Here is a 24,539-nt window from a genome sequence, read left to right on the forward strand (position 1 = left end):
GCATTCTACCTTAGACGAGACAATAGGTGCATACTTAAAAAGTATCAATTTTTCCGATTTTTAGTGGCACAACAACTGGCTGTTCATTTTCAGAAATGTTAATTAAAATATAAAAGCAATTATATTTTTTGTTAATATTGCGGCCATTTTATTTCTTATGTTATCCGGAATGTGAGGCTGCTCCATATTTTTTTCGTACTTTTGACAAAATATTAAGAGAATCACATAACGAAATTCCAGATTATTCTAATTGTTTTATTGGCGATATAATGGAAGTAAAATTGTTTTTAACTATATGCAAATTTTCTTCAAGATTACGGTTAAAACATTATTTTGCAATTTTAATCGAAATAGCAACAACAGGATACATTTTGATAAAATCAATTTTATTGTCAAGTAATAAATATTAAGATAAGATATTAAAATATGATATAGAAATGTGAAATATAGAAATCAAAGTATAAAAATATAATCATTTGTTTGATCTAATAATTATGATTATTATCATTCAACTATTTATTATGAATTTATTACCAGTTCTGAAAATGAACAGCCAGTTGTTGTGCCACTAAAAATCGGAAAAATGGATTCATCTAAAGTATGCACCCATTGTTTCGTCTAAGGTAGAATGCACTTTCTCACGATATAAAGCGATATTAATATGAGGTACAAACATGTATCATAGATAATTATTAAAGAAAACGCAATAGAAAGTAGTCCATCTTATGAATATATTTACAAATACATTGTTTGTATGCAATAAAAACATACATGATGTTATTTAAAATTGAACTACGTTGTGTGGAGAGTAAAAATAATATTTATTTTACAAAGTACATATATATACAATCGTTATGAAATCTGTCGATCTATATATGTAAATAGAAAATATTTCTTTTTTTCGATACGTACATATTAATGTTAAAAAGAAAATTGTGTATTAAATGATTAATACCATATATTATATACATCTTATATAATATATTTTGTACCATATATGAAATAAATATAAAATATATAATCAACGTACTTTGTAATATAAATTTGTTAATATATATTTTTTTAAATTAGTCTATAAAGAAATACAAATAAATATTATCAAATCGTTTTGTAAGCAAAAGGTAGAAAGAAAAAACTAGGAAAGAAAAAAATTATAATTATTTTTACCGTAGATCATGGAGAGATATCTATACTATGAAACATTCTTTTGTGCATAAATTATCATTACAGAATATAGAGCAGGAATATCCGTTTTTTCACTTCCATCACGTAGCTTAGAATTATCTTGACTTTCTCTATATTCTTTAACTTTTATTTCCGTAAACCTACGTGCTAACTCATTCTTGAATTCCTCCCTTAGATTATGCGGCATCTTGTCCAAGAATGTAAAAGTATATTGTGAAGTAACCATGGCTATCGAATTGAACAAAATAAGATTAATTTATTAATTACAAAATAAGAAAAAGTAATATAAAAAGATTATATTAATCGCATAGCCTAGAATTTTATTTCTGCATGCATGTCAAGGAAAATACTTACATATATATTTTTCTGTATTCTCACAATTTTTCATCTCCCGATGACTGCAATGATGAATTTGAAATCCGATATCTTCAAGTATTTCTATTACCTCTTCACGAGGTCGGGTCGAATAATGAAGTGCCCCAACATATTTTTGTTTGTCCTGTATAAAGATAATTGACACCATAGTTAAAAAATTGCAATAAAAGCAATACACACACACATAATATTTATACATAAAAAAAAGTGATTTCATAGATAATGCCGTTTGTGCTATATATTTTATATCGATATCTTCGCAGACCGATCAGTGAGTAAAACAAAAAAGTCTATCCAAAATTGATACTGTAATTAATAATGTCGAATAATACAAGTTTTTATGTAAAGCAACTGAATCTATTTTAAATGTCACTCATCTATAAGTGTGCACTCGACTAATAAATTTTAAAATATTTCTAAAGATTGAAATTTCACAATTACGCAGAAGTTATGCTACAATACAATTTCACATCATAGTTCAATGTAATAATATTCACCTCCATATACGATGCATATTGCACATCTTGTGCCAAACATTCCAAGGCTTCAAAGATGGCTTTGGCGCGCGTTATACTTAATATCAGCATAGTTTTATCGGGTCGAAGCATACGATAAATATTCTCAAATGTTTGGCTGTTAAACAACAAAAATGTATGTTAATTATTGTAATTTTGAAAATATATTAGTACTATATTAGTAAAATTATATGCAAAAGTTCTTTTCTACAAAAAAAAATATTAATTTATTTTTATTCAATAATTTTTCTTACCGAATGTCATGGCACCAATGCAAAGCATGAAATGAGAATATGTGATCGAATTTCGAAATATACTCCTCGGGCAATTTTTTCGTTTGAATATCCAACACTTCGAATTTGAGTCGTTCCTTGTCACCGTATGTTTTGTTTGCGTATTCGATCACATTCTTCATAATATCTGTACCTTTATAATATATATTTTAACATTAATTAATATTAATTGTTATTACATTATTATGTGTATGTTTGTGTGCGCGTGCGAGTGTTATAATCTTTCGTAATTTATTATTTTCTCTTACCAATCATTGTTGCTTTTGGATCAAGTGCCGGAAGAAGAGTATCCTTTGTTATATCTCCGGGTCCACAACCAACATCCATACATTTTCCAGATATATTTTTTAGCTCTTTGGCGAACTCGTTGATTATAAGTGATGCATTGTTTTTGCACATATTATCAAATAAATCGTACTGCGCTGGTTGTACCATGGTTTTATGATAATGTTTAAATAACTAGAATATAAAAAAATATATAAAATATGAAAAGATATATAATAAGATTGAAGGAAATGAACTAATAAGAGCCGATGCGTCGGCAATTTAATACGCAAATATTTTGTTTGTAATTATTCTTTATTTATTCAGAACGTTTCTGTCTTTTCTTTGGATCATCTTCAGCTTATCGTTTAATAATACAAGTGTTCGGTATAATGTATAAAAACAACACACACTTTTAACTTTTAATACAATAAGCTGAGGATGGTACAAAAAAATACTAAAATATTCTAAATAAATTAAGAATAATTACACACAAATTGCATAATAAACCATGAGAATTTTGCGTAATTAATTTAAATTAATAAATTTATAATACGTTTTAATTCCGACGCACTAGCTCTTATTAGATCATTTCCTTCAATTCTTTAATATTAATATATAGAATTTATTTTCTCTATCATAATTAGAATATAACAAAAAATTCAATATGATATGGAGTAAAAAGAATATTTTACAATACTTTATCGGTATACAGTTAGAAATAAAATTTTTTCTAAATAATAGTATTCTCTCACTTAAAAGCAAAGATTGATTAGGATTGTTTGTTTTCATACGAGGAAGAGGATGTATTTGAGAAAGGAGGGAAAGGTAGATACATAACTTGAATTAAATAGCAGTCGAAATGTCAGTGTTATTTTTAGACGTTTGGTTAGTGATTATTCAATCAAAAAAGTGTAAGCGCGTATTATGCGAATCAAAACCTATATCGATCTTCCATATAGCGTAAGGAATCTATATTATAGCGGCTTGCCGAACTTTCGGAGCAGGGAGCGCAGCAGAACCAGCAGTTAGCGATGGACTGCCTAGCTCGTCAGACGTATGTGAACGAAGGACAGTTTACCTACCCTGAATATATAGCCCAATGGGCATTCCGAGTTTTTCGTTTTACTTTATTTCTTTTGTAATGGCTATAGTTGTGAAGCCAGATAAAAGTGATTCTGTTAATTAAAGACTCACTGAATGAATATCAAAGAGGAACGAAGGACATACAATTTAAATTTTAAATCCTTTATATCTCCTCCCTGTGACCCCCGTCCCTATTACCGGATACTACAAAAGGATATTAAAAATAAGTCATTTTTGGGTCCTTCGAGGAACCTAAACTATTTACTGGAAACTGTTTCTAGAATTTTTTATAGAAGCAGAAACTAACAATTATTTGTTTACCAGGGGTTTACGGGAAAAGTTATTAAAATCAAGATATATTATCGATTATATTACTGGAACAGTCTATTATAGCCCTTAATAGCTATAACTACTTATGTTACATCCGCTTGTCAACGCGCTGGCTACGAAAAACCGCATACGCAGCGAGTCACGCGCGAAATCTTAAAATTGCAAAAATGCAAGCGAAGCGAAGGAGACTTCAAATTTCCTTCGCTTGCACCCGGGACTTTGACCAAGAGGGCCTGTTACCAGGCACCCCCTCCGATCAAAAGACTCCAAAATTCGGCTATAAAACCGAACAATAGACGCGCTCGAGCAGTCGCAAATTAAGAACCGAATTAAGTATAACGCCGTCGCTAAGATTATAACATACGCAACCCACCGGACGTTCTAAACTATACGAACGTCACGGAACGACCGTAATCCTACACCATTCAAGGATACGACGCGAGCGCGAGTACTCTACCTGAAATAAGAGTTAAATAAAAGTGTAGACAGTTTGAATAAAAATTGAATATATTTATACGAAGATCTACAATTTCTTCCTGTCAGGAATGTTGCTTGATATGTATACAAATAAGTTTAGAAGTATGTTTCACGTTTTCGTAATCTCTCTTACAAAAAAGTGCATGTTTAACCCAGTCGCAATTAATTTGTAGGCAAATTTATTCAAATAACTCGTAATAATTATTACTAGTTCTTTTGCATAATATTAAACTCGGCGCAAAATGAATTGATTATCTCGAGTATCATATAAAAATGGGTTAAGACATGTCTTTCACATTCTCACAAGTTCTTTATTATTTTCATCCGAATCGCGGCGGAGACAAGTTTACTCAGGTAACTCGTAAAGATTCTTTTCTACTTTTTTTCTACTTCTTTTGACCATTTATTTGAACTTATTATCTCGAGTTTCACAGTATGGTTTATTTCGCAATTTGTGTGTAATTATTCTTAATTTATTCAGAACATTTTAGTACTTTCTTTGGACCATCCTTAGCTTATTGTATAAACAGTGAATGCTGTTTTTCATACATTATACCGAACACTTGTATTATTAAACGATAAGCTGAAGATGATCGAAAGAAAGGACAGAAACGTTCTGCATAAATATAGAATAATTACACACAAAATATTTGCGTATTAAAATGCCGACATCGGCTCTTATTAGTTCATTTCCTTCAATCTTTTTATATATCTTTTTATATTTTATATATTTTTTTATATTCTAGTTATTTACACATTATCATAAAATCATGATACAACCAGCGCAATACAATTCATTTGATAATAACAAAAACATTACATCACTTTTAATGAACGAGTTTGCCAAAGAGCTAAAAAATATATCCGGAAAATGTATGGATGTTGGTTGTGGAGCCGGGGATATAACAAATTAAGAATATTCTTCTTTCGGCGCTTGATCCAAAAGCAACAATGATTGGTAAAAAAATTATAAAATAATAAATCAGATTATTATAACATCTCGCGTACGCGCGCACAAATACACACACATACATTGTGATAATAATTAATATTAATTAATATAACAATTATGTATTATAAAGGTACAGATATTATGGAGAATATAATCGAATACGCGAACAATACGTGTGGTGACAAGGAACGACTCAAATTCGAAGTGTTCGATATTCAAACGAAAAAATTGCCCAAGAAATATATTTCGAAATTCGATCACATATTCTCATTTTATGCTTTGCAATGGTGCCATAACATTCGGTAAGTAAAATTATTAAATAAATGTAAATTAAAATTTTTTTTTGTAGGAAAGAACTTTTGCATATTATTTTACTAATATATTTTTACATAACTATATTTCAAAAATTAATTCTAATAGATATATATTTTCAAAATTACAATAATTAACATTCATCTTCATTGTTTAACAGCCAAACGTTTGAGAATATTTATCGTATGCTTCGACCTGGTAAAACTATGCTAATATTAATATAGCACGTAGCACAGCTATCTTTGAGGCCTTAGAAATTTTGGCGCAAGATATGCGATATACATCGTATATGGGGGTGAATATTATTACATTGAAATATGATGTAAAATTATATTGTAGCATAATTTCTGATTGTAAAAATATCATTAGCAATATTTTAAAATCTGCCGAGTGTACATACACTTATAAATGACTGACATATAAAATAGATTTAGTTGCTTTACATTCTTGTATTATTTAACATTTAATTTTGGATACACTTTTTTGTTTTACTTACTGATCGGTCTGCGAAGATATCAATATCAAATATATAACAGACAGCATTATTTATAAAATCACTTTCTTTATATATAAATATTTAAGTATTATATGTGTGTGTGTATTGCTTCTATTGCAATGTTTTAACTGTAGACTGTCAATTATCTTTATACAGGACAAAAAAAAGTATGTTGGAGCATTTCATTATTCGGCCCGACCTCGCGAAGAGCTAATAGAAATACTTGAAGATATCGGATTTCAAGTTCATCATTGCAGTCAACGGGAGATGAACACTTATGAGAATACAGAAAAGTTTCTACGTAAGTATTTTCCTTGACATGCATGCAAAAATTTAATTCCAGAATATGTGATTAATATAATTACTTCTTATTTATTTGATTTGTAATTGTAAATTAATCATATTTTTTTAAATTCAATAGCCATAATTACTTCACAATATACTTTTACATTTTTGGACAATATGTCGCATAATCTAAGAGAGGAGATCAGGAGATCAATGAGTTTGCACGTAGATATACGGAAATAAAAGTTAAAGAATACAGAGATAGTCAAGGTAATTCTAAGCTGCATAATGGAAAAGAAGAGACGGATATTCCTTCTTTATATTCTGTACTAATAGTTTATGCACAAAAAAATGTTTCATAGTTGTACAGATATCTCTCCATGATCTACGGCAAAAATATTATTTTACGAAATTTATGAATTTTGTTCAAACAAAAATTGAAGAGCATCGAATGCTAAATCCATCCATATATATTAATATTGTTTCCATGATTCAATTTTTGAGAAAGTGAGATCACAACGTCGTGATATAGGAGCCACGCTGTTGCATTATTTTTCTTCAGTTGCGCTGATCTGTTAATATACAACATAATATTCGATGGAAGTACATAAAGAAATAGATGTCCGAAGTGCCGTGTGCACAAAACAGAATCAAACAGTGCGTCGAAATAAATCATTAAGCAATGTTCACGAATATATTTTCTGCCTCTTCTTACGCCTAAAATAAAATCGTTCACATTGTGCTTATTTTTTATAATCATCTGATTTGGTTTTATCAATAGAACTACAAATAACTTTCTCCGGAAGATATACATTACCATCATCTGTGTTAATAGATCAACTCTTTCCTCTTCTGGAATTTCATATGTAAAAATCAAAAGTTTTTTCGTCTTCTAATTAAACTTCTTCGTTTATATTTCCTCTGCAGTATATTATCAATTTTTTCTTTTACTTCTACTTCTTCCAAAGTTATCGGACTTTGTGGAAGGTTTAAAGCAGTGAAAATTATGTATACATAGAGTAACATTATTATGTTCTACGAATTAAGCTGCGTCATTCCGAAAAATATTAGAATTAAATATTTGTCTCAATCTTTGATTATATAAAAAATAATACGAATTTATAATTAATGTGGAATGGTTATTTATGTTAGCTCTGACGTCGCCTCTTTGTTTTCTCTATTCCTTGATAATATACAGTGAATCAAAAATATATCAATTTATCAAAATTGTAATTGTAACATACGTGCTTGGAGCGAAGAAAACTGCACTGCGATCCGATCTTTGATTGTTGATACTACTGAACATAATTAAGGAACTAGTGTATAAATAAAATTTTTTCAATAACATGTATAGAGCGATCTAATTTAATATTCGACTAAATCGATTTATCGGTTAATATGGTTGCGGTTAATCAATTAATCGCTGAAACTGATTAATTATTAATCGAATAAATTTTCTCTTCGATTAGGCCCTGCGCACATTAGAGAAATAAATATTAAATATTAGGAATAGGAATTATTTTAAAATAATAAAATGAAATCGAAAAAAATTTGATATACAAATACAAATACGAGTATAAAGGGCTCTTACTAGTTTATTAGCCATTATTAGCCTTTTATACCTGAATTTGTATTTTTATTTCAGAGTTTTTTTGATTTTATTATTTTAAAATAATTCCTATTTTTAATATTTAATATTTATTTCTCTATTGTACACAGGGCCTTACTTGTTATTTTTATTAGGATTTTATAATAATATAATAATTGTGCAGTATATATATATATACATATATATCTTGAATAAAATTAATTAAAAATACATGATCTTAGCATAATGTGCAGCAAAAAAATTTAAAATATCAACAAATTAATTAAAATTCTAATATTTATTTTAAGAATATATTTTATTTAAAAATTATATTTTATTTAAGAATTATTTTTAAAAAACAGTCCTATCAAATAAAGTTTGAAATATAAAAACACATAAGAGAAAAAAAGAATTAAAAAAAACAACATCATTTAATATGAAACATTTTTAAACACAAAAAATCTTCCTTATTACTCTACAAATTAATTTTATAAATTAGTTTTCAAGCAATCTTATTAGAAAACTTATATCATTTTAATGCTCCGAACCGGGCACGCCCGAGTTTTTGTCACTTTAATTCTTTCAATGCCGGTCTAAACCGTTTTAATTATGAAGATAATCATTCTTAAAAATATAAAAGTAATATTCTTTTGATAAATTTTATATCAGATAATAAATTAATACATTTATACTTGGCTGAGCTTTGTTTTATATTTATTTTTGAGCTGCATTTTTAAATAATATATTTTTAAATTTTATTTTCAATCTTAGAAAAATTTTTACAAAACCATATTTGCTATACAATGTCGAATTTTTTTATATACTTGGCATATTTTTTTTCTGTGAAGATTTTGTTGTAATTTATTATACTTATATACAACCAAAATTAGATCACTCTATACACGTTATTGAAGAAACTTTACTTATACACTAGTTTCTTAATTATGTTCAGTAGTATCAACAATCAAAAATCGGATCGCGGTGCAGTTTTCCTCGCTCCAAGCATGCATGCTAGCGGCCGAGCTCCGTGAGAAGCAGTACCGTCAACAGACGTATGTATATATAAACAATACATATAAATATATAAATTATTTGTTAGATTTGTAACAATGAGAGAGTGACAAAATATCAACTTAAATTATTAAATTTTAAATTTTGTCATCTGTCTGTTAATATCATTTTATATCGTGAAAAAGTGCATTCTACCTTAGACAAGACAATGGATGCGTACTTTAAAAGTACCAAAATTGTTGTGATTTCATAGTGACACATCAACTGGCTGTTTATTTTCAGAAATGTTAATTAAAATTTGCAAGCCATTATTTTTGTTAATATTGTAGCTATTTTAATTTCTTATTTTATCCAGAATGTGAGGCTGCTCACTTTCTCGTACTTCTGACTAAATATTATATTGAGAGAATTACATGAAGAAATTCCAGATTTTTCTAATTGTTTTCTTGCCGATATAATGGAAGTAAAATTGTTTTTAAATATATGCAAATTTTCTTCAAGATTACGGTTAAAATATTATTTTGTAATTTTAATCGAAATGGCATCAACAGGATACACTAGGATAATCAATTTTATTTTTAAGTAATAAATATTAAATGAGATATTGAAATATGATATAGAAATAAAATATAGAAGTCAATGTATAAAAATATAATCATTTATTTGTTCTAATAATTATGTTTAATTATCATTCAATTACTATTTATTATCAGTTCTAAGATCAAGTACAAACATGTATCATAGATAATTATTAAATATAAAAACGCAATAGAAAATGGTCAAAACAATATACATTGTTTATATGCAATAAAACATACATGGTGTTATTTAGAATTGTAACCATGTTGGAGAGTAAAAATAATATTTACAAATTTATAAAGTATATACATTGTTTATGGAATCTGTCAATCTATAAAAAATATTTTTTCTTTTATTTTCGATACATTCCATCAATTTTAAAAAGAAAACTGTATTAAGTATTTTATACTATATTATATATCCTATATATAATATTTTGTACCTTATGTAATATAAATAAAATATAAAATATTTAGTTCACACACACAATATACTTACTTCAATACATACTTCAATATACTTGTAAAATAAATTTGTTAATATTATTATTTTAGATTAGTCTATAAAAAAATACAAGTAAATATTATCAATACAATCGTTTTGTAAAAAGGGGGTTAAAAGAAAAAAATAGGAAAGAAAAAAATTATACCCATTTTTGCCGTAAATCATGGAGAGATATCTGTACAACTAAGAAACATTTTTTTGTGCATAAACTATTAGTACAGAATATAAAGTAAGAATATCCGTCTCTTCTTTTCCATTATGCAGCTTAGAATTACCTTGACTATCTCTGTATTCTTTAACTTTTATTTCCGTATATCTACGTGCAAACTCATTCATGAACTCCTCTCTTAGATTAAACGACATATTGTCCAAAAATGTAAAAGTATATTGTGAAGTAATTATGGCTATTGAGAATTTAAAAAAATATGATTAATTTGCAATTACAAATCAAATAAATAAGAAGAAATAATATTTAAAAAATTATATTAATCACATATTCTGGAATTTAATTTTTGCATGCATGTCAAGGAAAATACTTACGTAGAAACTTTTCTGTATTCTTATAAGTGTTATCTCCCGATGACTGCAATGATGAACTTGAAATCCGATATCTTCAAGTATTTCTATTAGCTCTTCGCGAGGTCGGGCCGAATAATGAAATGCTCCAACATACTTTTTTTTGCCCTGTATAAAGATAATTGACAGTCTACAGTTAAAACATTGCAATAGAAGCAATACACACGCACATGTAATATTTAAATATTTATATATAAAGAAAGTGATTTTATAAATAATGCCGTCTGTTATATATTTGATATTGATATCTTCGCAGACCGATCAGTAAGTAAAACAAAAAAGTGTATCCAAAATTGAATGTTAAATAATACAAGAATGTAAAGCAACTAAATCTATTTTATATGTCAGTCATTTATAAGTGTATGTACATTCGGCGGATTTTAAAATATTGCTAAAGATATTTCTACAATCAGAAATTATGCTACAATATAATTTTACATCATATTTCAATGTAATATTCACCTCCATATACGATGCATATCGCATATCTTGCGCCAAAATTTCTAAGGCCTCAAAGATAGCTGTGCTACGTGCTATACTTAATATCAGCTTAGTTTTACCAGGTCGAAGCATACGATAAATATTCTCAAACGTTTGGCTGTTAAACAATGAAGATGAATGTTAATTATTGTAATTTTGAAAATATATATCTATTAGTATTAATTTTTGAAATATAGTTATGTAAAAATATATTAGTAAAATTATATGCAAAAGTTCTTTCCTACAAAAAAAAATTTTAATTTACATTTATTTAATAATTTTACTTACCGAATGTCATGGCACCATTGCAAAGCATAAAATGAGAATATGTGATCGAATTTCGAAATATATTTCTTGGGCAATTTTTTCGTTTGAATATCGAACACTTCGAATTTGAGTCATTCCTTGTCACCACACGTATTGTTCGCGTATTCGATTATATTCTCCATAATGTACCTTTATAATATATAATTATTGTTATATTAATTAATATTAATTATTATCACAATGTATGTGTGTGTGTTTGTGCGCGCGCGCGCGAGATGTTATAATAATCTGATTTATTATTTTTTTATTATTTTATTAATTTTTTACCAATTATTGTTGCTTTTGGATCAAGCGCTGGAAGAAGAATATTCTTTGTTATATCTCCGGGTCCACAACCAACATCCATACATTTTCCGGATATATTTTTTAGTTCTTTGGCAAACTCGTTCATTAAAAGTGTTGTAATATTTTTGTTATTATCAAATGAATCGTATGCGCTGGTTGTATCATGATTTTATGATAATGTGTAAATAACTAGAATATAAAAAAATGTATAAAATATGAAAAGATATATAAAAAGATTCAAGGAAATTAACAAATAAGAGCCGATGCGTCGGCATTTTAATACGCAAATATTTTGTGTGTAATTATTCTTTATTTATTCAGAACGTTTCTGTCCTTTCTTTGGATCATCTTTAGCTTATCGTTTAATAATACAAGTGTTCGGTATGATGTATAAAAAACAACATTCACTATTTATACAATAAGCTGAGGATGGTCCAAAGAAAGTACTAAAATGTTCTGAATAAATTAAGAATAATTACAAACAAATTGCGTAATAAACCATAAGAATCTTTCGTAATTAATTTAAATTAATAAATTTACGTTTTAATTCCGACTGACTGATTGAGTTAACGGACGATCTTTGTTAAAACAATTTGGAATTATTTAACATTTCTTTCTTGCGACCGTTTTATCATACCGAATTATATACATTAATCATACATCTAACAAACTGCGTTTAATTGGATCGCTTGTTCGATGAATTTTAAAATCGGACACTAATGAATATGATGGACGTCCCTGATAAAAAAATTGATAGAAAACAACAGAAAAGGATTACATCGTTTTTAATCGTAGTTATGAATCGAAAGTTAACGAAAGAATATCGTAAATGTACGATTGATTCTCTAGCGTTTCCTTTCGTAAGTATCCTATTAATATGTTATCGTTTCTTATTATTTCTTTTCGCTAACCCATACAGCATTGAATGATTGTAGAAACATATTGCATAGATCTAACATTATAATATCGCATGTGAGTTGTGAAATATTCCTGTAATATTACTGCAAGAATGTGGCAACAGTAAAATTTCCGCTTTTAAAAAAATTACAATGTAATACCATGGTATTATTAAGGTGCAATATATTAAAAATAATATTAAATAAAACTTTTTATTTCGATATATTACGCGCTTTCATCATTATGTTTACTTATAGTAATTTAATGTAGTAAAATATATATATTTCTATAATTATTAACTTTAAATTAAGTAAATTCTAGTTTATGCTGATGTTATAAAACATTATTGATGTTATAACGTTAAATCTAGCATTTACTCGACATTTTAAAGTTAAGAGATAATTGTACCTTTAGTCTTAGAGCTAATTTCATCAACTTTATATAATTCTCCTGACTAAAACTTAAGTACGAGATAGATAGTGAATCGCGCGTCGCATAGCGGTAAATGAAGGAACTAACGATTTGACTGAATACTATCTTTTTATAATATTTTTGGAATGTTGCTGTAAGATTTTTCATAAAATATTACAGTTATATGTTTCTATAATGTCCCTACAGTATTACAATGCAACTTGCAAGATTGTAATATTACTGCAATGTAATTGCAATGTACTGTTTTTGCAAATCGTATCGGTTCCTATTGTTTTCTATCGATATTTTATCAGGGATGTTTTCTGTTGTAACTTTACGATAATACATTTATAAAATACGTTTTCAATTGTTTGTGGTTGATGCATGATTAAAAATTATAGGTTTTTTCGTAATTGTACGTTAAAAAACTTAAAACTTTTTTTATTGTAAATATACAATTGATTACGAATAGATTTTCAATCATTTTTTCTTGATAAATTCCAATAAAACAATAAAAAACAATATATCACAATAAGAATTTTATCGTATTCTAACGACTAAATCCGCTTTTAACAGAGAATGAAAGAAAACGATAAAAAACGATAACATTTCTTTCGAAATCTAAAAAGTAAAACATTAAGATACGATAAGAAACGATAAGATTTTCTATCGTATCGGTTCCTATTGTTTTCTATCGATTTTTTTTAGAGGGGTTTTTCAGAGGGGTATCACGCATTCTGTCTAGTCGTTTCTTGGCTCATGAACCTTGGAACAATGTGGCTAGAGACCCATTATGGATGATCTTAATTTAACTTAAGAACGGAAAGCTTTTCTCGGACAAGTCGATGAAAGAAAGTATCTCGATATGTAACTTTACAATAATCGTTTTTTCTTTTATTTTTTATGTTATAACTTTCTACGAATTATGTCATTTGCGCTGAAGATGGCCCAAAAATGGGTCCGAAACGTCCGCTATGTAATTTAGTCTGTACACATTATCTAATATAAGTTAAGTAAGAATTTTAATTTTCTTTTTGTTTTTTATTTTTGCGTTCGACCGTCTACGCCAGGCTCAAAATTGCTAATTAATTTTGTATTTAAAATAATTTATAAAAATGTTTATAAATAGAAAATGACTACATACACACATAAAAAGTTAATTTTTTAAATAAAAAAGTACCACTTGTAATATTCCTTTTCTCAAAATTTGCTCGCCATTATATGCTGAAACATTTACACGTGGAAGTAAAACTTACGACATCCTCAATACTGTGTGTGTGATATCGTCATATCCCATAAGAATAGCAATAATCACTTCAAAGGGCAAGGAGTGCTGTTAGCACAGCCATTGGAAAAAATTCACAATCAAAAAATCTCGCAACGCACCCCAGTGAGCAATATGTTATCAAAAGAAATTCATAAAGTACTCAAATTTAAGAGTCGGACTTCCGATAACTCCATCAAAATGATAACATTATGATATCAATAAGTCCTCCAATGCGTCGATTTTAGAGGAAAGAAAGACATCACATAAACGACATCTAAAAGAATTCCACAATCTGACTTCTTTTAAATATCAAAAAAAGGTTACCGTTAAGAATTGCTATTTGTAGTATTATATTTTTAGATATTTTTTTTTTTATATTAAAAAAATATAACTCTTAGTATACATTTCTTTTATAACATTTTATTAAAATTAAAACAGGTTTCAAAATGCCCATAGACTTTGAATAAAAAAAACTTTATGATAGCAACGTGCTTTTTGCAGACATAACCCAACTTCTTTGGTTGGATATAGAGGCAACATAGAACAAATAACAAAAATATATATGAAAATATATAATCTCTATTTTATGCTCAAATACATATTTAATAATATTTATAATTTAAGAAAGAAAGATTAAACGTTAATATCGAAGAACGTAAATGCTATCTCCTTGAAATTCAACTCAGAGCACGCATTTCACACACGTATATATGTGGCTTGCCCATGTGCGGCGTTCGTAAAATAGCACGCTTGCTAGAGACTCTACAGACATCTATGAATAGATAACATAAAGAGCTCTTCTGAAAGATATCTTACAAAAAGATAACTTACTGATATCAGTTTCTAATTCTTTAGGGGGGTTAGAGGGGATGTATGGAATAAAAATCTCAAGTATGAGATTATTCCATATAAGATTTGGCAGTATACCAAGTAGTTTCAATACTACATATCAACATCGTCACTTTATTTATTTCCTGCTCGAGAAAAGGCCTAATATTTATTACCTTTTAATTTCTAATTATCGAGCCAATTAATAATTGTAATAATTATACGCAGGTCATAATGCGTTGTTATAGTAATATTTAAAGTATTTACTTAAAAGCAGAGAAAAATATAGAATCGAAAGGATCTGAATAGCTCAGTTGGAAGAGCAGTCGCCCGGCAAGCGAAAGGTCTCGGGTTCGATTCCCGATTCAGCGACTTTCGGATCTACATTTTTCTCTCGCATCTAATTCTTTAGAGGGGTTAGAGGGGATGTATGGAATAAAAATCTCAAGTATGAGATTATTCCATATAAGATTTGGCAGTATACCAAGTAGTTTCAATATTACATATCAACATCGTCACTTTATTTATTTCCTGCTCGAGAAAAGGCCTAATATTTATTACCTTTTAATTTCTAATTATCGAGCCAATTAATAATTGTAATTACTGATATCATTTTGAAGAGAAATTAATAAGGTCTTCAAAAGTTCTCTTAAAGAGCTCTTCTGAAAGATATCTTACAAAAAGATAACTTACTAATATCATTTTTGAGAAAAAAGTTCTCTTAAAGAGCTCTTCCTCTCAGTAATGCTCACTGGGACGTTATTTACTCTGATTTCGTATCACTCATTTCATTTATATACTTACATGTATACAACTGACAATGAGAGCGCACAAAATTTACTCTATTGGCACTGTGATGCGTCTGCGAACGAGCACTGTCTTTTGTGTAAAGTGCTCGGAATTAGTTGCCCTTTTCGGACCGTTATCTGAAGCGACACCTTCGGTCCCCCACTACCGTTCGAGGCTCGACGGCCGAGCCGGCGGTCACTCGAGCTATGCCTCCGGAGTGTCCCTACAAAAAAAGTATGCTGATATTGTAACTTCCGCTAAATCGTCATTCAATTTTTGTAGAGACACTCCTCAGGCATAACGTTGCCCTTGTAATCAGCGGCTCGGCCGTCTAATTTTTGAACGGTAGTGGGAGAACGAAGGCGTCGCTTCAGATATTTATCTGTCATACGATCGTCTTATCAAGATATTTCCACAAATAAATTCTTAATCGAAAATCTAATGACACTTTGCTTATGTAATAGGGCTCGTGATTGTATCGATTATTTTAAAATCGGTTAACTGGTTGTAACCGAAAAAAACGTTTAATATTCGACTAATCGATTTATCGGTTAATACGGTTGCGGTTAATAAATTAATCGCTGAAATTGATTAATTATTAATCGAATAAATTTTCTCTTCGATTAGGCCCTGCGCACATTAGAGAAATAAATATTAAATATTAGGAATAGGAATTATTTTAAAATAATAAAATGAAATCGAAAAAAATTTGATATACAAATACAAATACGAGTATAAAGGGCTCTTACTAGTTTATTAGCCATTATTAGCCTTTTATACCTGAATTTGTATTTTTATATCAGAGTTTTTTTGATTTTATTATTTTAAAATAATTCCTATTTTTAATATTTAATATTTATTTCTCTATTGTACACAGGGCCTTACTTGTTATTTTTATTAGGATTTTATAATAATATAATAATTGTGTAGTATATATATATATTTATCTTGAATAAAATTAATTAAAAATACATGATCTTAGCATAATGCAGCAAAAAAATTTAAAATATCAACAAATTAATTACAATTCTAATATTTATTTTAAGAATATATTTTATTTAAAAATTATATTTTATTTAAGAATTATTTTTAAAAAACAGTCCTATCAAATAAAGTTTGAAATATAAAAACATAAGAGAAAAAAAGAATTAAAAGAAGCAATATCGTTTAATATGAAACATTTTTAAACACAAAAAATCTTCCTTGTTACTCTACAAATTAATTTTATAAATTAGTTTTCAAGCAATCTTATTAGAAAATTTATATCATTTTAATGCTCCGAACCGGGCATGCCCGAGTTTTTGTCACTTTAATTCTTTCAATGCCGGTCTAAACGCCGTTTTAATTATGCAGATAATCATTCTTAAAAATATAAAAGTAATATTCTTTTGATAAATTTTATATCAGATAATAAATTAATACATTTATACTTGGCTAAGCTTTGTTTTATATTTATTTTTGAGCTGCACATTTCTTAATATATTTTTAAATTTTATTTTTAAACTTGGGAAAGTTTTTACAAAGACATAGGCATACAATGAATTCTTTTATATACTTGGCGTGTTTTTTTCTTCTGTGAAGATTTTGTTGTGATTTTTAATAAATGAGAGGCGTCGTCACTGCCTCGAAACCAAGTAACGTAACGTCAATTTCTTCGAAAAGTCAACATTATACATATCATTTTCGTTATAGTATTTTTAAAATTGTACAGTATTTCCAGTAAAGTATATTATTGTAATATCGTATAATTTGACCGTTATTTTCCGTTTTGTTCTGAATAGAAAAGGTTTTTTTTTCTTTGTAATGGATGTTATATCCTCATAGTCCTTCTTACGTGAAAATTCCTACAGACCCAGAGCTTCGAAACCCTACGACTTTTCGGTCTTTAAATGACCTTAATTAATAAGATTGTCTTTATTTTAGTTTACTTTTACATTTGAATAAAAAACGTCTGTCACCCTATTTTATCTTTTCTTTTGTTTAATAAAATTGTAATTTTAGCAATGTAAGTATATCTGTATACATATATAAGTAAGTCATTTTTTCCGCACAATTTTCAAAATGTAACCTTTATAACGATAATGTGATTTGTGCATAATATGAATTATTTAACATTTATTTAATCTTTTATTAAAATGCCATTAAATTAATCTCTTAAATAATCGTTGTCCTTTACCGTTTAAATATTCTTCTTAGAATTTATGAATTCTTTTTTTAACATTAGGTCATCGCATGCATAATAAAAATTTCAATTTTGTACAACAATATTATTATGTAATACACACGTTTGCAAATGAGATAATAATTATTAGATTCTTTCAAAATCATAAAAAAACTCAGTTTTTGTTAAAAATTTATTTGTAGAATAATAAATAAGATCTCTGTTTTTTTGTCGTTTTAATTAACTGAACAGTTAAACATATAACTAGCATTAGAAACACATTTGGAAAATTTGTGTTCTCTTGTTAAAAACGGTCCCCGTTAAAATTTTTGTGTTAAATATTTAACACATTCATATGTTAATTTAACTTATTGTTGTTGTGTTAATTGAACTCAAATGTTAAATTGTTAAAATAACTGAAAAAAAGTGTAAAAATAACACAATGTGCATCTATTTTTTATTTTACACAATAAATATGTTTCGTATTAATAGTGACAATATTTATCTGTTAAAATTTACAGAAAAGAAATGTTAATTTTATTTTATAATATAAGTGGAAATGATAAAATGTTAAATTACCATTTTTTTTTAAATTTTTACATTAAAACTATGTTAATTTTACACAAAATTTATTTTAAGCTTACTTAAAGTTTGCATTTATTTTGTGTTAAAATATTAACACAATATTTGTATAATCATTTAACATATCCGTATTATGTTAAATTAACACAAAAATTTCTGTAGACCGTTTGGTACATGTGATATTTGTTAAATTTGACAAAAATTTTTCAACTGTGAAGCGTTAATATTATCTATATAATGATATAATATATAAATACTAAATTTCGATAAACCAGTGTTTATGTATACTAACATGTACATACATATGTACATATGTATGTATATACACACACACACACACACATGTACATATGTATGTTTGTATATATGTATAATATTCTTGTCATTAATATCATTAAATTATTTATTCGGATTCCATGGAAGAAATATTTGGAAGCGAAGAAATAGATTGTAATCGAAATTCAACATTATATATATATATATATATATATATATATATATATATATATATTACAATATATTTAAATAATGCTTACAAAATTAAAATGTTACTTGTGCTATTATAATGTAATAGGAAAGAGATAAATATATTTAGTTATTCTCTCTCAAATATGTGTAACCGTGCAATCTGCTTAACTCATCTGCTCAATTTTGCTATAATATTGCTATAGCATTATACTTAATTTTTTTTCATATTATATTATATTTACAACCTTCCTATTTATGATCCAGCAATAACAGAATCGATTGATATTTGACTCCTCTTTCATTTGAAAGAGTTTGTACGCTATATATATAGCGTACGAATATAGGTGTCTCTCTATTTTTCATATTTTCATAATTGTATTTTTCATAATTGTATCACGATGTACGAGATGACATATATTTATATAATTATAAATAAATTAAAATTCTTTGGCATTAAAATTCAATGATATGTTTCGTTTATGTGTATATGAATGTGTTTGTATTTGTGTATATGTGCATAATAATTATACGAATCTGATAGAATTGTTGTATTCAGTACAGAATGAAGAATCAAGCGAGAGGACGATTTTAGATTTGAGAATTGTAGAAAATAATATCAGGTCAGGATATACAAGAAAAACAAAAATATTTCACATTTAGCTCAACTACGCATAAATTACACTCGACACACACATTAACATTACCGTAATAATATTAATTTATTTTGTTAATAATGTCAGCTTTTTTTACAAATTGCTCCTTATAATTAACGCGATGATACTCAATTTAGGATCGAATTTTTTTTTCCTCAACCATGGACACATATTACTTTGTTACATTTCTGTTTATTATAAAATTAATTCAGTATATAATTTCTTCATTGCGAGTTATCAATAATATAATTATTGAAAATTATTATTAAAAAATATTAATGTTTTATTACTATTTAAAAATAATTATTATAAGAACAATATTAAATCCTAATTAAATCTAGACGTATTATAAACGATAAGACAAAATTTTGAATTTTTCAGCGATTATAAAAAGACTGCTCAGCAAAATGTTTAATCAATCATAAATAAGGAAACAAAAAAAGAAGATAGTAATCATTTTCTGCAGTTTTCTCTTAACGTTGACAATTTCAGTTATCAAACTGTTCTGTCATAATACTTATGTAGGATAGACACCAAGTCAAAGTTCTAGATGGTTCTAGATTTGTACAGATCAAAATCTTAGACGACGAAAATATATTTAAAAAACTAAAGTCACGTGCGATTTAACTTGTCGCACACAAAAATTCGGCGACAATATACGCGTGCGTCACATAATATAAATATACAAAAGCAGCGGCTACACAATATCGAGGCTCAAATAAACGAGAGAAATTTGCCACGATTTTGCTATAATACTGTATAGCCAAAAATGGAGCAGGAAAATCAACAGGAGGAATTTGGTGAGTTGAAAGATCTTTTACAAAATCAAACAATTTTGTCTCCGATTTCACAAACAGATAATTGAGATACACAGTGCTAATATTTCCTTTGTGTTACATTATTATTTAACATACTGTTCTTACGTAATTTTGTATATTACGATGTAATAATGACCATTGCATAGTAAGTCTCGTGATTATGTTGAAGATTCAAATAAAGCGTACATAATTTCGAAGTTTGCCGCTGTATTAACAATATTTTGGCGAATCGTTACGCCATCTAGGTATACACGAAATATGTTCAATTTTAAGGTACAGTTTTCACTTCATAGACTACTGACCATATACATACTTGAATAAATCAGATGTTTAGATATATAGAATTATTACAGAATATAATTTCTTCTAATTGTTAAGTATTAAATGTTACTCTTAAATTTCATCAATAATAATCGACCGATTTCGAATTTTACGTTTATTTTACTTACTGGAAATATAATCAACATTTTAAGTTCGTTACATATTTAAAAAAGTTTAAATGTAGATATATTAGTAAATATATGTAAGAATATATTTACGAATCTATTTCTCAATTCCTATTTCAATTATCATTGTAATTATACTTTTGATTATGTTGTATTTCGAATTTAAAATTAAATTTAAAAAATAATAAAAATTTTTCTATACACATGCAAAATAAGTGTCGCAAAAATTTTAATTTATTTTATTTTGTATTTAACATATTTTTAATTATAATTATTGTTAATTCTTTCAATTAGTTTATTAATTTTAGTTGTAAATTTTTCTGACTTTCTGTTTTGAATATGTCTCTTTTGTTAATTTTGCTTGATTTTTTCATATTATCATTTTTTATCTGCCAGAGAAAATAAAGTCGGAGGCGATTTTCAAGTTCTCGATCAAATGTCTGCGTAACTATATAAAGATTACGCTAAAGGAAAATTTTATCTTCAGTCCGTACAACATATATGATGGACTTTGGATGGTTTACTTTATGTCAAGTGGTGCCATTGAAGAGCGCTTAAAAGATATTCTTTATTTAAATACATTCTACAAACATGATTTATTAGATGAGATTAATTTTCATAAGTACTTCCATACATACCTCGGTGATACCATATTTACGATAAATAATTCTGACGCATCTTTGCATTAAGTGTGTGTGTGTGTGTGTGATCGAAATAATAATTGTAGAAGAGTCAAAATTCGTATGTTACGTTATATAAAATTACATGGAGAGGTATTTATCAAATTGAAATTTTGCCACTATAAAAAATTAAATATGTTGTAATAGTGGGAACAAAAAGATAGGATATATAACTTCAAGTTATGTTTTGACTTTTTTGTATATGTAGATTTAATTTGAATAAAGAAACTTGGCGTGATTAATATAAAGATTTAGATACATTAAAATAATATAAAAGTGGTAAATGAAACTATTTACAAAAATAAATAGAAGTATTTTATTTAGAAATGAACTGAAATCTAGCAAAATTTTTTTTGATGTTTTTGATTCTAGGATGATTGTCCCGCCGAGAAGCATACAATGTGTTTTATTACAAACAAAAAGTTTTCCGAAACTTCCTTCTTGAGAATGAAAAAAATTTTTAACTGTGGGTTCGGATTTAGATTCTCAAATCTCTACGACAATATTATCGCGACGATAAATCGTATCAATGAAATAATAAAATTTATAGTAGAGCGTCCTGATCATGCAAAATTAAGCATCATACGAAGAAATATGGATATTGTTTTGATGGTCGTACATAATTTCAATAATCAAAAATTTCAAGATTCAAGTACTTATCTTTCTGACGCACCAAGAGTGTCGTCTAGTTTTGACAAACAAATGCGTAGAAGCTGTGAGCATGCCATATTATTTTATTTCACATATTTTTACATAAATCCTTTTATCAATTTTTTTAAAATTAATGGTAAACGAAACATATTTTGTAGACATATTTTATTTTGTAAAAACAAATCGCTTTATCTGTTTGGTCTATAAACGGATAGCCGGGTACCCAAAGCTATATTAAGTGTTAAAAATGTAAACAAATAAATGAAACTTTCCATCTCCAAAAACAATAATAGATTTTTGTATCCGGAAAGCTTCTAATGTATAACAAGAAATAGTTTTCGATGTTGAGCAGCTTTTATTAATAATTGCATAATCGCTTTGTAATGTGTCGACGACATACAGTTTGTACCCGGATGTACACATACGTTAATGCAAATGTGCAAAAAGGGAAATTATGCATTAACAGAAAAGTTAAATTTTAGTATAATAAAAATTGTTTTTAAATGTTTGAAATTATTAAGGAAAAGATTTTCATTTTTACCGCTTTACCACTTATTTCAATTATACGTTTTTAACTTAAGGCTCCTGGGTGCTCACCGCGGCCATATTGGAATCGTGACGTCAGAGGCGAGAAATAACACGTTGAGATTTCTTAGATGCCATTTCTAAATAAAAACATATTTGCATAAAATAACACGTAAGATCTCTTTAATACACTTCTAAAAAACGCCGAAAACTATTCTTTTCCCTTGATAGTCAATCAACAACCGTAAAATGATCGAGATATCAGAATTTGACATGCGGAATGACTGCGCATGTGCAAAGACTAGACGGACTGGGCCTCATAATATTATATTTTACAGCTGTTGATTGATTATAAAGGGAATAGGATAGTTTTCGGCGTTTTTTAGAAGTGTATTAAAGAGATCTTAAGTGTTATTTTATGCAAATATGTTTTTATTTAGAAATGGCATCTAAAAAATTTTAGCGTGTATTTTCTCGCCTCTGACGTCACGATTCCGACATGGTCGACAATGTACCAGGAGCCTTAAGATCAAAATACGTAAATGGTTTTTAATTCCTGAAAATGTAAAATATTATATGCATTCTCAAAAATGCTTGTTATGTTACGTTACAGACAAAAATCGAATGTATTTTAGATTTCATTGATTTATCGATGTATCTCGACAATTTTGCGTTGTTTTTTAAATTCTCACGTTTTTTTTATCTTTTAGTTTTCTGTCGCGAATTAAGCATGCATGTAAGCGAGTTTCCTTACAAGAACTTCACGTCGATGTTCGTGTTGTTACCTGCTTCATTAATCTCAGACGAGTGGGTAATCAATAAAAACGCCACCAATACTGACATGTGCGCTATGATGAATCAATTGTCGACCGACGAGGGAATCCGCAAATTTCGAGATCTGTTAGATGGTCATACGACATCAAAAGATGATAGAGACGTCTCATTTTTACCGGTCAATTCAAGGTGAATAAAAATCTAAAAATCCATGAGCTGATCAAAGCACTAGGCGCCGAACAATTGTTGATGCCCGAAGCGATTGATGTGGACTATTGCTTCTCGCATTGCGAAGCCAGTGTGCACTTCGGAAATGTCGTGCATCGCGCTCATGTCGAAGTCACGGAAGAGAACATCGTTGGGAGTGCGATCACCTTGATTTACACCGGGCAAGAGTCCTCTCCGAGCACCAATATTGTCGAGAGGAATTGCAATTACCCTTTCATCTGGCTTATTTATGAACAAATTAAACGAGAAATCCTTTTTGTCGGCGCTTTCAACGAATTCAACGAGTCTAATTCCTAGACGATCGAATACAAATTAAGTTCAGAGATTGACTAATCAAACATGTTCTGTGAAACGGCTACTAATAGATAATAGATCTGTAATTATTGGTTAATGTTGTAATTATTGAAACTATATTTTTTTTTCTTTGGAGTCAATCTTTTG

General features: G+C 27.9%; 2 protein-coding genes across 2 annotated transcripts; one reads left to right on the top strand and one right to left on the bottom strand.

The window, feature by feature from the left end:
- Window positions 1-1,192: 1,192 nt before the first annotated feature.
- On the bottom strand, window positions 1,193-16,180 carry LOC145947142 (juvenile hormone acid O-methyltransferase-like). Its single transcript, XM_083056921.1, has 6 exons — window positions 16,128-16,180; window positions 2,617-2,827; window positions 2,330-2,501; window positions 2,058-2,193; window positions 1,540-1,684; window positions 1,193-1,413 (listed from the first exon to the last, which is right to left on the bottom strand). The coding sequence occupies exons 2-6, from the start codon at window positions 2,801-2,803 to the stop codon at window positions 1,193-1,195; spliced, it is 861 nt and encodes a 286-aa protein (XP_082913047.1). The 5' UTR covers window positions 2,804-2,827; window positions 16,128-16,180.
- Window positions 16,181-20,745: 4,565 nt separating this feature from the next.
- On the top strand, window positions 20,746-24,395 carry LOC145947136 (serpin B4-like). Its single transcript, XM_083056914.1, has 3 exons — window positions 20,746-20,776; window positions 23,807-24,004; window positions 24,103-24,395. The coding sequence occupies exons 1-3, from the start codon at window positions 20,746-20,748 to the stop codon at window positions 24,393-24,395; spliced, it is 522 nt and encodes a 173-aa protein (XP_082913040.1).
- The last annotated feature ends 144 nt before the right edge of the window (window positions 24,396-24,539 follow it).

This window comes from Prenolepis imparis, unplaced genomic scaffold (genome assembly GCF_030444845.1).
Source record: "Prenolepis imparis isolate NDT839.2.m4 unplaced genomic scaffold, iyPreImpa1.0 SCAF_47, whole genome shotgun sequence".
Classification (NCBI taxonomy): Eukaryota; Metazoa; Arthropoda; class Insecta; order Hymenoptera; family Formicidae; genus Prenolepis; species Prenolepis imparis.